Source organism: Seriola dumerili, unplaced genomic scaffold (genome assembly GCF_002260705.1).
Source record: "Seriola dumerili isolate Sdu_G_001 unplaced genomic scaffold, Sdu_1.0 BDQW01001090.1, whole genome shotgun sequence".
NCBI classification, from domain to species: domain Eukaryota; kingdom Metazoa; phylum Chordata; class Actinopteri; order Carangiformes; family Carangidae; genus Seriola; species Seriola dumerili.
Genome location: NW_019175345.1, coordinates 835,465 through 852,903, shown reverse-complemented (window position 1 = coordinate 852,903; position 17,439 = coordinate 835,465). Strand labels below are relative to the sequence as shown.

General features: G+C 41.0%; 1 protein-coding gene across 2 annotated transcripts in view; it reads right to left on the bottom strand.

Moving 5' to 3' along the window:
• The window catches only part of rasgrf2 (Ras protein specific guanine nucleotide releasing factor 2), a 44,386-nt gene that overhangs the window by 10,188 nt on the left and 16,759 nt on the right, over positions 1-17,439 (bottom strand). The window contains exons 2-16 of one of the 2 annotated variants that reach the window (XM_022766976.1): positions 14,472-14,578; positions 13,099-13,246; positions 9,397-9,486; positions 9,097-9,233; positions 7,834-7,950; positions 7,571-7,650; positions 6,387-6,580; positions 6,128-6,237; positions 5,921-6,039; positions 4,748-4,908; positions 4,566-4,632; positions 3,868-4,004; positions 3,264-3,346; positions 2,661-2,909; positions 1,099-1,191 (exon numbers count right to left, since the gene is read on the bottom strand). In XM_022766976.1, the coding sequence (XP_022622697.1) occupies positions 1,099-1,191; positions 2,661-2,909; positions 3,264-3,346; positions 3,868-4,004; positions 4,566-4,632; positions 4,748-4,908; positions 5,921-6,039; positions 6,128-6,237; positions 6,387-6,580; positions 7,571-7,650; positions 7,834-7,950; positions 9,097-9,233; positions 9,397-9,486; positions 13,099-13,246; positions 14,472-14,578 (1,892 nt within the window). The remainder of the gene's footprint in view (positions 1-1,098; positions 1,192-2,660; positions 2,910-3,263; positions 3,347-3,867; positions 4,005-4,565; positions 4,633-4,747; positions 4,909-5,920; positions 6,040-6,127; positions 6,238-6,386; positions 6,581-7,570; positions 7,651-7,833; positions 7,951-9,096; positions 9,234-9,396; positions 9,487-13,098; positions 13,247-14,471; positions 14,579-17,439) is intronic. The other variant, XM_022766977.1, reaches the window with a different exon arrangement.

Sequence of the window (17,439 nt, the reverse complement as noted above, 5' to 3'; positions counted from 1 at the left end):
AGATGACAGACACAGTTAGCGACTAGCTAGTGAAGATAATGTAGAATGTAGTGGCTAAAGAGCCAGATATTTCCTCAGTTGGTGGTGACCAAAACAGAGCTAAAAAAAAAAAAGAAAGAGAGAGAGAGAGAGAGAGAGAGAGAGAGAGAGAGAGAGAATGCTGGATTTACATTGGACAAATGAATGCTAATGTTGCTTCATGTTTACTCTAAAAATGTCTCGGTCTTGGTGGGACTATGTATAAAAAGGGCTAAAACTGCTCTACCAGTGTGGATGTGAATATCCTCAAACACCTGATCCTGTGCCTGAAACAGGAACATTATAATCAACAAAAATACATCCAGTTCAGAGATTAGAATAGCAAAAAAAAATCATCTATCTTTTATTGAAGGTTACATTTGGAATATTTAAACGCCTTATTTACTAGGCAATGAAGGTGCAAGAGTTTTAATCAGCAAGCATTTCAGTTTTCTGTTCATGATGACATTCACACCACTCAGAGTCATGTGTACAGAGCTACATCAAAGGAGGCGTAATCATGCATAGATAAACACAGCCATCATTTTTTGACATGAGCCTGTTATTCAGCAGGAAATAGAAGAACAATTTGCATCCGTGATTGAAAGAGGGTGGGGAGAAATGAAAGGAGGATAGATGAAAGGCAGAGAGGAGGAATGCTGAAGAAATCTGAAGCAAGCACCGGAAAAAAGAGGAAGCAAGCACCAGAATATGCTCAGCAGAAGGATACAAAGCAGACTGAAGAGGAATGACAAGAAAGATCAATATGGATACAGAAGGAAAATCCAGCCTTGAGGAAGCGATGCTCCAGTGAGAAAACATGCTACAGACCAGCTGCAGACTGAAGACTACAAAATATTTTCCCCTCTCCCATTCCTGTCTATGTACCATCGACCTAAAATGTCTAAAACAAATGAAATTACGACCCCTGTGAGTTGTTATTCACTCTTATAACGAGAAAAAAGTCATTAAAAAGTCAAAGTAAAGGGAAAGTCATGCATCAGTGAAGAATCAGACCAAGACCAGAGAAGAACAGGCAGGAAAAGTAGGAAAGAGGACAGAGAGAGAAGAGTTGGTTACTTGGACTGATCCATGGCTATCTTCTTGATCTTCAGGCTGTAGTCGGGACAGATGGATGAGATGGACAGACGGTCAAATGAGTGGTACTGCGCCCTGTAGTTGGAGGGGACACGAAGAGATGGATGACACAGAAAAATGATTAAATGGATGGGTGTGATGGTTGGATTGAGACATGTGAACGCCAGTAGGGGATGTGACGGAGATAGAAGATGGTTTGAGGGAAGATGATAAATGAATCTCTTGGAAGAGGAAAGGTGTGTTTGAGGAGGAGGAGGAGGGGGTGAGTCGGAGAACTATAGCATGAGTTCAATTTCCCAGATATAAACACATACTGACCACAAGGGAGAAAAAATCCAGTACAAGAACGACGCAGGGAGCTTTGTTAATGTTTGTGAACCTTTGCATTTCTGCATGTGTGTGAGCATGTGTGTGTCCATAACAGTAGCATGCAGAGACTCTCTAACAGAGCCAACCAAAGGGGTTATTTTAGTTCCAGGTTCAAGGTTCAAAGTTCAATCTAAACATATGTAAAAGACAGGAAATGCAGTTCACCTATCTTTGTCATAAGATAGCCATTAAAAGACATTAAATTAGTATTACCAAGATAAGACATGAAAGACAGCATCCACAAAACTATAAAGAGCCATAAAATATAAACACACAAGATCAAAAAACTATTAACAGACTATGAGAATACATTAAATCTACTTCATAAAGCTGCTATTGTACAGTCTCTCTGGAGAATGAAGGATTTAAAAAAGAAGGACACTTGGGCTACTCATGTGCCAAACTGTAATGACATTAAGGACAAAAATTAGACACAACCTATTTAAGTAAAGGTTTAAGGAGGGGGACTTTCCCCACACACCCGCACCACACTTCCTGCACACCTCTGGTCCCTGCACGAGTCCTTCGTGTTCTCTTCCAATGAAGGACGCCACAGGCCATGGTGAGTTAAGCTTTGCATACAAACCTGCCCCAGGCCAAAGGAAAAGGCAGAGCTTTTCCAGTTCAAAAGCTAAGTGAAGTAAAGCAGAGGAAGGAATATAAACACACAATCTTGATGCAGCCAGAGTCTAATAAGAAAGAGAGAACATAGGAAAAGCAGAGAGGAAGAGAGAGAGAGAGAGAGAGAGAGAGACCTCTCATTTGACACACAATATATTCCTATGCTGGTGCCAAAAACTCTGTTGGAGCATCTGTTCTGCTGGCCTCCACACACAGGCTGGTATGTATTTCAGCCAATATGTATTTAACCTTGTGGACATAGGTGGAAGCTGCCTGCCGAGTCCAAAACACTGACCCACACCTGACTACATCATTCACACATTAAAAAAAAAAAAAGAAAAAAGAAAGAAAAGAAAACTCACAAAATACCAATACACATCCTTGTGTGATTCCTGTTTGTATGAGTACAAAATCATATAACCACAAATATAGATAGACACACACGCACAAATTGGCATGGACAAATGTGCAAAAGTTCATTAAAAAAATAGGTGTGTGATTTCTGTCTGTATCTGTGTTTGTGACTGTAAATTTGTGTGAATGCAGTGTATGACCTGATAGGTATGGAGGAAAAGGGCTTCTTGTAGATGTCGGCCAGTTTGTCCATGACCACCGTTGCTGTGGTGAAGATCCTGTATGTGTGCAGGAAGGTGTTGAGGAAGTCTATGGAGAGGAAACGCAGGTCGGTCAGCCTCTCCAGCAGCCGTTCCACGCTGGCGTAGCGGATCTGGGGGACCTTGCAGGAGTTGAGCGTCTTGCTGAAGCAAATGTCAACATCATCTTTATGGAGACGCACATCGGATCTGATGGATACACACGTAACACACATACACATACACATAACCGAGCATCGGTGACTGGTTGGGCTCCTAAGCAAGGAAAAGGTTATGAAAGGAGCTGAGCAAAGACAAAATGAATACAAAACCCACTTATTTCAAAGAAGGGGGCTAAAAATAAGAGTGAATACCAAATAATACTGTCAAGCAAATTTCAGCATCAGCATAAAGAAATATGAAAAAAACCATAATACATAACATACAGCCTAAAAATTTACTGTTCATCAACATAACTGTAACATTTTCACCCAATAAACTCATGTTTTGCAACACCGGCATGAAGAGATCGGTTTTCCTCTTCACATACACAAACATACTTACTTGATCATATGAGGCACAGTGACTTTGGAGTTCTCCTCAAATACACTGGTCATCAAACCATTACAGCGGATATTATCTATACACTGCAAGGACAGAGAGGAAAGGAGGATAAATAATGAGAGATTAAAGTGCGAGAATGACTGAATGAGAGGGGAAAAGCAACTATATTTGCAAATTATTATTTATTATTACTCATTGTTGGAGTCTGAAACTTAAATACTGTATATTTACTTTGAAATAATCTGTCTGGCACTCATTTGTTTATCTGTGTGCTCCGTTTCAAAACAAATGCAAAGAATAGTTTTGACATGATGTCAAAAGTCTGGCTGAGAAGAAGATGGTGTGAAAAAGAAGCTATTTAAAACTGTCAGTGTATTTTTTGTCTGTTAAGAATTAATCCAGTCTGACACGCTCGTATGGTGCTACTCTGTTTGTCAAGCACTGAGGCAGTGAGCTGAACCCGCCCCTGGAGAACTGCACCCGTGTCTGTGTTTACTTATCACTAAGCCTTCTCAATGCCCAGCGGAGATGTGCTTTTGCTATTTGGAGGTTCTTGTTATTCTGTGTTTGTCTGGGCGTGTGTTTGTGCGACTTTGTGTATTACCTGGCTAATATCACTGGTCCATGCAGCCTTCTCCTGACGCGAAGGTGCCAGCAACACCACAGTGAACGAAGGTAAGTCCGATGGCTCTACAACAAGCTTAAAGTCCAGCTGACCAAATACCTGACCACCAGCTTTAGCTGTATGACAGATGAAAAAGAAAGAGCTTTTTACAGCACTTAATGATGATAACAGTAAAAGAAATACACACATAAACACACACACACACACACACACACACACACACACAGACCCACAGACACACAGAGGGTTAATTAAGCAGACCCACTATCTCCATTCTGCACACCCTTGAGGCTTAAGTGTAAAAGTGTGTGGTGAAGGTGCATGTGCATATGCATGTGATTGTCTCAGCAGCTGTGTTTGTGTGTTTTTGCGTGTATGTGAGTGTGTGTTTGCATGTGTGTGTGTGTCTGTAGGTGTTTCGTCAATCTCCCTATTTGCAAAATGAATCCACAGAAGAAGAAAAAAATAATGATGGAGCTGTAATGTTAAAAGATCAAAACCTGACATTTAAAGGGGTGAACATCTGATATTTAAGAGGAAGTAATTTCTGAACACTTATTGTCTGACATCTAATTAACCTCTATGAGTGGCGGAGGGCCTAAATGAGCCACTAAGAGCTGCCTGTGTGTCAACCAACATGCACACACTGCTTCATACGATAGATGTAGTAAACTTACACTCCTCGTCACTGGCATCTGGTTCCTCTATGAGGGTGCAGTCGATCAGGGACAAAACTCCACCTTGCTGCAAGAGTTGAAGAGAAAAGATACACAACCATTTATTGACATTAAGTGTTACAATTAATTTCTAAAATAAATTTCCTCACATATTTAAACTGCAGAGGTAAAGGTGTTCTCACCTTGAGAAGGTGCAGTTTCCCCCCGGAGCTGCGTGTGCAGACGAGGAAGTGCTTGGTAAAAAGGAAACACTGCCTTTCCCCTTCCTTCTTCAGAGAGAGAGAACCCAAGCGGACCTTACTTAGCTTCCCTCGCTCCACTGATGGCAGCTGGATCAGAGAGCCTGGAGAGCAGGAGGGGCACAGGATTACATTACATTTCATTAAGCTGACACTAAGCTGAGGCTGGCTTTACTAAGCTTTTCCAGTGGCACAAACATGCATGTATAAAAAACTGTAAAAACACATATAAAAACTTCTGCATAGATGTATTTGGTGTGTGCACCTGCCACGGCAAAAATAAAACTAAGGAGGAGATCACTGAAACGTGCAGATTTATTCGCAACATTTTCTCTCTTCTTAAGCGAATGAAAAAGCTGACAGGATCAGTAGAAGTCACGCACTGTCAAAACTGGCATTGGTGCTTCATCTCCAGAACTGTGGCTCAATTACAGCAGGAAGGAGACAGACAGTCTTTGCAAACTGTAGTAATTAGAATACCTCTTGGTGGCCACCAGTGCAGATATGAATTTTTTATTTCTCAAAAACACAACAGAATTTGAACCTGTCACTTCCTGAGACCATCCCACTAACCACTTGTCGCTTCAGGTCAGTGATGGCAAATGAAATACAATTTATTTAGTGCATTTGAGATAAAGAATGACTTTGCTTTATTAGATTAGGCTGTTTGTTCTGGCACCACGACACCACGCTAAGACCTGAGTCATCAGAGGTAATCCATTTATGTGCACGGTGAAAGAAAGAGGACTTTTAGTAGTGGAAGTATAGTTAGTCTGGCAATTTCATGTAGGAAACTGTAACAGACACTCGAGATGTGATCAAACTGTCAGTACAACACCTGATACTATACCCTCACAAAAACGTCTTGCAGAGGTTAGCACCACAACAGATTTGTAGAATCACATTTTTACTGGGCGAGCTGACAGACAGCCAAATCTCCCCTCTTGTAGAAAAGTATTACAGTAGCTAATGTCATGATTCAGTGACTGAGCTCCACAAAAGTGCCATGTCTGCGCTCTGTGAGCACAAGTTGGCAGGCAGGTGGACGTGACTGTGAAGTAAACCTCCAGAGATTTCCTGTCTGGTGAGCAGTGCTGGCAGCAAATGAAGGCTCACCCTGCCTGATGAAGGTCTGGCTTGTGTCCAGCAGGATGTCACAGCCCTCCACTATCATCCTCTCTATCGCCAAGTTCTTCCGGATGTTCTCCGTGTCACTCACCTCGTCATGCATTACTCTGGACACACACAAACACACCAGTTAGTTCAGTATTCAATATCAAAATGAATCTGGAGAGCTGATCATTCTGACAACCAGATACACACCTGGATAGTTCCTCTAATTTGGACTTGGCAAATTCAAGACTCTTGCGCTCCACATGCTCATGAGGTGTGTGTGCCAATAACTCATGCAAGGTGATGATGTAGCGGGGAATCTAAAATGAATATGAAACAGAGGCTTTTAAAACACATGAACAATTTTTAAAAAAGACAGTTTGTATTAGTGGCAATAGATGGTGACAAAACCTTTATTGCATTTGTGCTTTGGTATATTTGTAAATGTGTGTGGGTGCCCAAGCTCTACCTGGAACATGGGGTACGTGAGGAAGGTCTCAAGCATCCTTCCCTCACAGGCAGCGTTGGACTCATACTGTTTCAGCAGCTTGTCAAAGTCTCTGTTCTGCTTACAGTTGGCCAAAACCTGCAGGCTATACTGATGGTTTCTCACAAACTCCTGGTAGATGTTCAGCATGGGCAGGAGGATGTCAAATAGATCAGCTAGAAACAAAAGCACACACACATATACAGTACTGTGGAAATGTTTTCGGCCCTTTAGATGTTTCAATTCATATCAAAACATCTAGAGCATCTGAGCAGCACTATGTCTTTGGGACAGTTTGGAGGCTGCAGAGAGTCGCTATCAGAAAGTGACGAGACGGGCCAGGGCTAGCTGATTAGCGTGCCAGCTTAAGTAGCCTACAAGAAAAGACGTGATGCAGTTTTAGAGTTAACATCTTTCCACTGCAAGTAAAAGAATGAAGTTTGATGCTGGACTGTGACATTTCTTCTAGTCTGGTAAGTAAACAGCTGTTAATGCTAACGTTGGCTATGTAGCAATAGCAAAACTTACAAATAGCTCCTTTAAGTCACTGTGGACAACCAAATTATGCCTCCATTATATCGGTATATTGGTATATCATTTGTGCATGTGTATGTTAAAAGCATATTATTTTGGAAGCTAAATATTTTTGATAACAATATAAATAAGAAACATCAAATGTTACATCAAACTGATTTGATGTAAAACATACTGTTACTGCTCAAAAATCTCCATTCAGCGTCCACCTGAAACAAGGAGTCAGATAAGAGTGGCAGGTTTAATCAGTGGACCCTTTTCTTTCTGAATTTGTCACAAGTAATTTGCTGCCACGTCTTTCAGCAGTCTGTCTCCTAGGTGATGCTTATCTGTTGAAGGCGCTTCTGTTTTAGGAGGTGAAATCGTGGGATGCCTTCTGGTCTGAGTGGTCATTGTCTGTCAAGACAATGATTGTGCGTGTTGCAGACTGAGATAGGGAAATTAGTGTGTGTGTGTGTGTGTTTGTGTGAGGCAGAAAGACGTCAAGGCTGATGTTTGAATGAGACAAACTGGATGTGGAGAACCACTGAAAACCTGACCTTGACGTCACTGAGTGGCTGCAGAGCAAACAGTATGCACACAGTGTGTATTTGTGTGTTCTGTGTATTGTGTGCGTTTAAGCAACAGCTTACCCAGCACCAGAGTTGGCCAGTTGGCTATCCTTGCCTTTAAGCCTTGGTGGAAAATCTCATGTAGGAACATGATGGTCTCGCTGAACAATTTAAATGAAACGTGAAAACAAAATGACAAAAGAGGTTTAATTCTTCTTTTTAAATCCTCAGTATGTGTCTCTGCTTGTGCCTCCAACATAATTAACACTTGAATGATTCAGTTCAATGAAGAAATTAGACAGACAGAACATGTTGGATGAACACATTCACACAGACATACACACCTGTTGAGGAAGATGCTGCTGACATCGTCATGGCTGATGGGGGGTTTCTTGGAGCTGGCGGCCATCCTCAGAGGTCTGAGGAAACAGTTGACCAGGATGTACAGCTGGTGGACGTACCTGTCATCACACACACACACACACACACACACACACACACACACACACACACACACACACACACACACACACACACACATACACACACGGACAAAGAGAAAAACATTAATATTCATGACCTACATTATAAAACCATCTGGGTTTACAGCAGACTATAATGTTGTAGGAACTATTTTTCTCCTCAACACTTATATGAGCAATTATGTGCCATGAAGACAATATTAATATCTAATAGTTTGATTTTGTTTTTTGGTAATTTTGTAATATACTTTAAATGTTATCTTACAGTTTGATGATAGAATTTCCTTTTTATTTGTTTTATAGCAGAGAGTAATGGATAACTAAGGTCTTACCCTGTTTGCCCACTACCGTACATACTGTGCACACTACTAATGATCTGTGTGAAAGTATCTTTTGAAGTCACCAGGGGCCTGTTTCACCAACTTTGCTACATGCAAGTTGTGATTTGCAACATGAGATAATTGCGAGCGATGGTATATTGTGTAATGTGAAGCTACCACCACCAGCAATCAGTGTGTGAGCAGTGCTCACATAACACTTTTGTAAAAGGGGCCTTGGGCCTCAGCACTCTATTACTCCTGCATTATATACAACTCAGTTTAGTCAAATATATTTCACTCATAACTCATTACAGCACTAGGTCGTATTCAGTCATCACAGCTTAACTTGGTGCAGACACAAACCCTCAAAGCCTCAGATCAGGAGATCTGATTTATCTGAATAAGAGGAAGTGGTTTTGTCTGCCAGTTAGAGTCTGTTAATGCGACTGTGATTCAGTTCAGTTTAATCTAATCCAATAAAAAAATCATAAAAATAGAGAGAAGTTTGATTTGCAGAATTGTGTGGAATGATCTCATACAACAAGAGATATTAAAGTGACATCTACTTCAGTTTACATGTTATAACATAAATATCTGACAAATCTCTGTCTCTTCATAGTATTTATCATCATATAATCCAATCCTACTGCACAGTGCTGACAGTACAACACATCATGTATAGCATCCTTCCCTGATGTGAGATGTGAAGTGAGATAACATCATGTACTGCAAAGCTCGACAACAGTGACAACTATCTACAGTGGGAGCTACTGTACCACTCTAGGCATAATGTAAATTTACATACTCTGTCTCTGCCTCCACCATGTTGAAGACGATCTGGTTCCTCTTCCTCATGCTCTCAGCGTGAGGGGAGCAGATGTAATCCTGAACGATGATCTTCCACTTCCTCCGACAGAGCCAGCCCCGCATGAAACTCTGCACCTGAGTAGATACAAAAAGGCAAGCTTAGACAAAGGTGCATGGAGCACACCTGGCATAGCAACATGCGAGCAAATGATGAATTAGAGATCTCACTTTACAGCAACCATAAATACATGAAACTTAGATTCTACAATATCTGAACACATAGAGTTGATTTATTTACCTTTTTGATCTTCTTGATGTCTGGGTCTTCATTTTCATGGTTGATATGGTAAGGCCGCATTCGCTCCTTGGTTTTGTTCAGAGCTACAATCTTTGAAGAGAAATTTTAAGAGAAAGAAATGTGGGTGATTAAACCTGCGCCCAAAAGACACATTAAATTAAATCACATTAAATAGAAGCAACAGTCTTCTGAGGTATAAAGTGATAGGGTTTCAGTGATGAGGATATTATACTCCAAATGGGACCAGCAGCCATTTGTTTGAATATTGTGTAGGTGATAGTCATTGACTGGTGCTCAGTGAACTGTTGTGTTTTCACCAGATAGACATCAGACTTCCTCATCTTTGACAATCTGGTGCCTTCATTCAGAAACAGAGAATGACAGAGACGGGGGGGGGGGGGGGGGGGGCTGCTATCAGCTGGTGACAGTAAGCAAATTAAGGCTTATATGTGCCTGATCACCGGTAGTGCATTGTAGGGCACAGCGGGGACTGAAGACAAAGTATAATCCACTGCTGCTCTATTTCCAGCAGAAACCAATCTACGGAAACCATAATATAAAAGCCTCTTAACGAGCCAATCTATTTAATTATGTCGGTTCTTGTATCATTTTTACACTCATAAAATACTCTCTTCAGACAGCAGAGTCAGATTAACCTTTAGACATGTGACATTTACTCGCTGCAGGTGAGAAAAAACCAACCACCTACCACAAATTTAACGTCATCTACCAGGTTTGAAAAGTGAGCCATATGTGAGACACATCACAAAGGGATCGAGCCAGGCTCAAAATATCATTAAGCTGTTGGAAAAAAAAACCTCACTTCACATTGTAGACCTAATAATAGATAGATCCACTTCTCTGTAAAAACCACTGATGAATTTCAAACATTGCTGGTAAAAGGTTTTTCTTGGCAACACTGCCTTCTGGTTACGACTGGCTCTGCTACTATATCACTTTAACCTGTTTGTTTTTACCTCCAGGCCTCTTGACAACATCAGTTTATCACATAATGAGAGGAGCATGAAACATGAAACCAAAGCCATTTTCAGCCACACACTTTCATCGTCATTTTCTTATTCACTAGCGCTATCATGCAAATGGCAGCAGAGAGGAGCCTGTCTGCCAAGTGTTGACAGTTACAGTGGCTAGTTGGTTTAATTATTCATAAACACGGAGCAACACACACATAAAACAAACAAACAAGAGTACGTTTTAATGAGATGGATCATCAATTGCACACTGGCACTCAAAGTCTAATCCTTTTTTCATGAGCCGCCCCATTACACAGGCAGATGTTTCCTAATATAAAACGTCTTTCGTTAGCATTTTCATTATGAACCTGGCTCACTGTATCCTGCCAATGAGATATAATAACAGTGTGTAGATGTGAGCAGTGCCACACTTGTTGCTCCAAGGGAGAATTACAACTAAAAGCAGCGTAACAGACTAATCCATTCAACATAGTGTGATTTCCTCCCAAAGAAAGAAATAGTGTACACGAGCAAAATGTTTATACAAGCGACTAGTGACACAGATGAGCAGAGACCGAATTGGAAATGACTTTGGGGGTGTGATTTATGGAAATGTTAGCAGCTGGCCCGATGTGTAAATGGCGTCCCCTGTGGCCAACTGCTGCCTGGACCAGAATTCAATTTCAGTCAAACACCTGTACCTTAAGAATAACTCTGCATTGCCTTCTGGCCATCTCTGCGCTACATTACAGAATACACACATAGGAACCACTTTTCATCTGGTACAACAGAGACACTCAATGATCTGGCAAATCACAGCAAATCTCCAATTAGCAGTTACATTTTAAAACACTGTAATGGTAATGTTTTATTTTACTGGTCCACAATTTATGAACAATTCACTAATCATGTCATAGTTTCTTATTTTCCTATAAAGAATCACTGTATTTGGTTCAGCTGATGCAAATAAATCCAGTTAACTGGTAGTGAAACATGTTTTTGTTAGGTCAGCTCAACATGCAAAAATGGGAAATCTCTCTACAGGCCAGTATACAATTCAACATATATGGAGAATGTTTTTTTTCCAGGAAACTTTCACAGAAAGAGTTTGATAATTATTCAGAGATCACTGACCCATAAAATGAAACTTTCCCAAGTAAGTTTGATACAACTCCTGCAAACACACAAGCTCTCTAACTTAGCGCTGGCTAATGTGGTTAAAGACAAACTTTTCAAATTTGTTAAACGAACATGTTAGTAAGTCATTTTGCTAGTTTTTGCTTGAAGTTATTAATTTGGACACAAGAAATTTGTCTAATGATAACATGATATATTCATGTATATTGTCAGGGGAAGACAATAAACAATGATACTGAATCATTGTTCAGCCCTAATCTAAGTGATGTTCAGGTACATGCTTGTTTCAACAGTTTGACATTGATGTCAGGATCGAAAGTGCTCACTTATTGTTTACTTCAGAGAAGATTAGAGCTATTGATATAATTACAATAAACCAATAATTACCACCTGATGTGTTTGTATGTGTGTGTGTGTGTGTGTGTGTGTGAGAGCGAGAGAGACAGAGAGAGAGAGAGAGAGAGAAAGAGAATCGTAATTAATTCTGATTAACAATGTAGTTGTGTGTTGTGTCTGAACGTGCACGTCTGATTTATTGTGCTGTGACAGCAGAACAGAAACGTGTTGCGTTCGATAAGCGTAATGGTTCGGTGGCTGTTTGTAAGGAAACTGATGGGCTGTCTCAATTGAGCAGTGGGCTTCTCCTCCTACGCTCAGAGGAGACAGAGCAACATTCACACCCACACCAGCACTGCCGTAAACACAACTGTAAGAAGAGACACACACACACACACACACACACACACAATGCACACCCATAGTGTTATGGGTATACTTATATACATGTGTTTCTTCTTGGATCAGTCCTCACATGATTCATGACAGGAGAGTAATCATAGAGCTATGTGGTGGGCGTGCTGGTGAGCGAGTGAGCGAGTGAGTGAGTGAGTGAGTGAGTGATGCCAACTTTGTGCATGTATTCCATATTCCAGTGCCTGAAAAAAGCTACAAAAAAGTTTATGGGAAATGTGGTCTTGATTACTAGGATTCTTACCTTTGGCAAAGACTATGGTCTATTTGTTGGGGCAGTTACAACCAAATGTAAACTTCTTAAAGGCATGAGGTGAAATTAAAAAATAAATTCTCCCAAGTTCTTATCCTGTGTCCCTGTGTTCAAATATATCAAATACATGTCAAAGCTTTTCTATGAAACCCCTCTCTTTCCTCTTCCTGTAAAACTATTGTGAACTGAATGAATTAATCCAATCAACTATTATTTGTGATGACTAGCTAACCCCGTAGTAGCAGCTAGCAGAGTGATACCATAGGAGTGATAGATGTCAGTTGGCAAAAGACGTGTTTACATTTCCATCACAGCCTGATTATGCTTTAATTCATTCATTTCTGCCTCTTCCTCCACCTCCTGATCCAACAGTGTGGTTGAGGAAGGTGTGAGAGGAGATCTCCTTTAAAATGATACACATGCCTTCAAGCTATATAATCCTGCTTGATTTGGAAATGCCTGTATTTGCTCTTGGTAATGAAAATGAGGTTTGATATGATGAAAACCTTGAGGATTATACCTTCATGGTCTGTGTGTGTGTGTGTGTGTGTGTGTGTGTGTGTGTGTGTGTGTGTGTGTGTGTTGTACCTCAGCTTTGAGCCTCTCAATTTCTGTGTCCTGATCCTCTAGCTGCGTGCGCAGCTGATTGGCAGCCACCTTCTCAGTCTCCACTATCTGTATGAGGTGGATGTATTTCTGCATCAGCACCTCCCTTTCGATGATGATGTCAGAGTAACTGAAAATAAAAGAGAAGTCCACAAATACATACAGAGAAGAAGAAGCACACAACCTCATACAGGTAAATAAGACACTAATACGACACTGGACTGCATTCAAATATGATAAGTATTACTCTGTACAAGACATTGCCATTCCCATTGCTTGCTGCTGTCCCCTCTATGTGTTATGGCAGAAAGTAAAGGAATAACAAAAACACACTAATGATAGCTGAAATCACAGTCAAATGAATGCTGCTGGATGAATCTATTGTATGCTTATGCACCCTGTGGGAAGCCTGAAAGGACCATACTGATGGTTTGGTATATTTTACCCTGTTAACAATAAATGTCTTTACTGATGCTGCTGACCATAGTGTATTTTAGAGGATGCCGTAATTTCCTTTTACGACTGCACCTAAAGCTGGGTTTAGACTTTGCAGACTTATTGAACAGCAGTGGTGTGACTCCATCCACCTTACTGCCACATCTTAAGCAGTGCCATTTAATGTGGGTTTAGACAGCAGCTCAGAAGGTCTGAATAGTCACTGACCACTCAGCTTGAATCCGAGAGAAACATGAAAGCACAGATGACACCACAAGAAACTAATGAACTTGAGGTTGTAAAGCACCAGCTATAAAAAATTACAAAGCAATACCCACCTGCTTCGAAACCATCAAGTGTACATTATCTTTCTCAGACGTTTCAGATCATTGGGTTTGTATATCTGCCAGTTTGGTTTTCCCACAGTGGGGGGCTTGTGAATGCAGTGATTCTCAAAACTAAAATGTCATAGCCTCAGTGAATTAACCAGAAAGGAAGAGCTTTCAAAAGTCATGTGCAGTCCAGATGCAGATTGACAAAAAAATATCTATGAAGCAATATATAAAGCAAGTTTCAAGTGAATTCAGCACTGAAATGAACTGAAAGTTAAGAAACAAGTGCAAAATGTTTTGGGATTCTTTGGAAAATAACCAGTTTTGTGGTCAATTATACATGATTTATATTTAATGGTCTACAACATGCAAAACCACCAGTATGGCCTTTTAAGTTCATTTTAATGCCCTCTAATGTTAATGTTCTGTCACATTAAATCAAACCGTGGTCATGCAATCTGATGTGCTACACTATTTCCTTTCCAGGCAAAGGAAAAGGGAGAAAGCACACATTTTCTGGCTAACAAAATAAACACTGCTAATATTATTCCCATAGGAAATAGCCTTTATATAATCCTGTGTGTATACCTGGCCTGCTGGATGGCCTCCACCCATTCATCACACTCACTCTCCTCCTCTGTCCGCAGCTCCAGTGGTTTCTGTCCATCATGACCAAACACGATGAGGAAGTAGTGCTGCAGAGAGAAAAAAAAAGATAACGAGAGAAAAGCGGTTTATTTTTGTGACCCTGAGACCAAAACAGCTTCAGCACCACTCCTCAGTGATGTCAGCAGTCTCACTTTACAGCACCAAGATGTTTTGAGATGCTATAGCCACAGCTAATCAGACATATGGCACAGACATATGGAAACACTACTTTTCTTGCCCAGATTCATCCCGCATAAAGTTCCACAGCCCTCGCATGAACCAAGCAGAGCACACAGACAGAGAGGGAGACAGGACGGGGGAGGGTGGGTGGCTCAACACACATGACTTATTTGCTCACCGAAATAAAACATCAAGTCTCGTCTTTGCCTCCCTTCTCCACCAGCCTATTATCATTACCATCAATTAGCCCGCTCTCTCTTGCCTCTCTCTCATTTCCTGTCTGTCTCTCTTATTATTCTGATGAGTTTCTCTCAGTATCTGCCCTTAAAATGCTCCCCCACTCTCACACACAGACACATGCCTAAACATGCAAGCACATACACCTACGGTAGAGCACACACATACACACCAGACATTATATGAAGTGATAGAGGCTTTTATTCAAATGGTCATGTCCCGGGGCACTGGGTTACCAGAAGAGCTGCTATTCTTAGTCAGGGAAAACAGAGAAGACTGAGCTCTGCATGGACTTTCTCTTCTATTCTCTTCATCCAACCTCCTCTTTCCTCCTCCCTCTCTCTTTGCACTTCACCTATCATCCCACTCCGCCTCCTCTGCCCAGCTCAACCAGCGTCCTCACTTCTCTTGTTGTCGAAACCCACTCCTCCTCCTCCATCTCCATATCTCTCCATACTTTCATCTCTTTGTGTCTCTCTCAGTAAGGATTCAGTGAACCAAACCGAGTCCGGAGGAGAGATGTTTACCCTGCAGGAGGATGGATGGGCTTCGGCCCCTGCAGTGGGGATGGGCTGGGGACAGAGCCACCAAGGTTATTGGAACACACACACACACACACACACACACACACACACACACACACACTCCTCCATCTCCATCTCATCTTCCTATCCTTGCTTTTTTATGTATCTGTCATTTCGATTCACTGGCTGGCTGGATTTTATTACATCAACAATAATCTGTGCTCTAATGGTGTTTGACAGGGAGAAAGAGAGACAAAGAGGTAGAGAGAGAGAGAGAGAGAGAGAGAGAAAGAGAGAGAGAGAAAAGAGAGAGACTTGTTACATAATATTTCTTAACCCAATACATATTTCTAAATTGTGTCACTACCCAACAAGATAGCATTTCCATGGCAACCCAATATCTGACGCTTCGGCTGTGTTTTGCACTTCCATTTTCTGCTTTTCAGTGCTGCCTCTATTCATTTAATGCTTTTATTGATCCATCCTGCAATTTTAAACATGAGAAGAGACCATTAAGTAGAAAATGAATCAATTCAGATGAATGCAGATTTTAGAGCTCTGAATGGATAATCAGAGCCTGTGTTATCTGCACATTTTAGATAGTATGGTATATATTATAAGGTTTATAGATTTTTATTCCATTCACATTATGTGTAACTATGAAATTTACCTGTCTTTTATTTATACTTGAAAGAAAGTAGCAATGTAAAAACATTATGTCACAAGTGAGAGTACTGAATTTACGATTTAACTTAAGTTAAAGTATAGAAGAATTATTAGCAAAATGTACTTAAATATCAAAAGTCATCCTCAAAAGCCCATATGCAGGCAGAATGGTCCCTGCCATGATAATGGAAACACTCAAGTAATTTAAAAGTACCTTGAAACTGTACTTAAAGGCACCCTGGCAAGTTTTGGACCACTAGAAATAAAGCAGTTTTCACAAGCAGGTGTCTGTAAATTCACATGCACATGAGAATGTACATGCAGGCCTGCGGTTGACAGCTGGTGGTTGTAAAGAAGCATCGCAGTGTCCTTGCAAAGATGGTGAGGAAGAAGGCTGCAGCTAGCAAACAAGGATATGAACAATGAATTTAAAATATTCTAAAGATTCTGCTTTGCACATGTACTGTGAGGAAGGAAATGCATTCAACATGTTTGTTAGAACTATAGGATACACACACATTTGGTGAGGAAAAACTGTATAACCAATGCTAATACAATCCACCACTGTTTATATTGAATATGGCATCACCATACTTTACATCACTTAAATCAGGGGTCCCCAAACTACGGCCCGCGGGCCACATCCGGCCCGCCAAAGCAATTGGAGTGGCCCACTTAACGATCCCAGACAATCCCTCTAAACATCAACCAATTTTTATTAAATTGCATTTTCCTATCATAACATCATAACATATCCGTACTTAAAGGTTGGCATTCTAATTAAAATTGACCATACTTATGAGCTATTTATAGTTAATAGTGGCTCATCTTCACCTCCTCACACAATGGTATATTCTGACGTGACTTTGATCATGACCGAGCCAGCGTCAAGCTGCAAGTTCTGAGGTGGGAATCTGTCATGAAGGTGGTTGTGTCCTGCATAAACTTCATCAGAGCAAACGGACTTAAACACAGGCAGTTCCAAGCCTTTCTCTCCGAGCTAGAATCAGCCCACGGAGACGTGCTTTACCACACTGAAGTCCGCTGGTTAAGCTGGGGCAGAGTTTTGAAGCGTTTTTACGACCTGCTACCCGAAATCAATGCCTTTCTCCTGACAAAGGGAAAAACTGTCCCAGAGCTGATCGACACAGAATGGAAGTGGGACCTCGCCTTTATTAACAGATGTGTCAGAAATTTTAAACGGCCTCAACTTGCAGCTCCAAGGCAAGGGAAAACTAATCTGACATGTATTCCCACATCAAAGTATTTGAGCTTAAACTAGCGCTGCTTATTGGACAGGT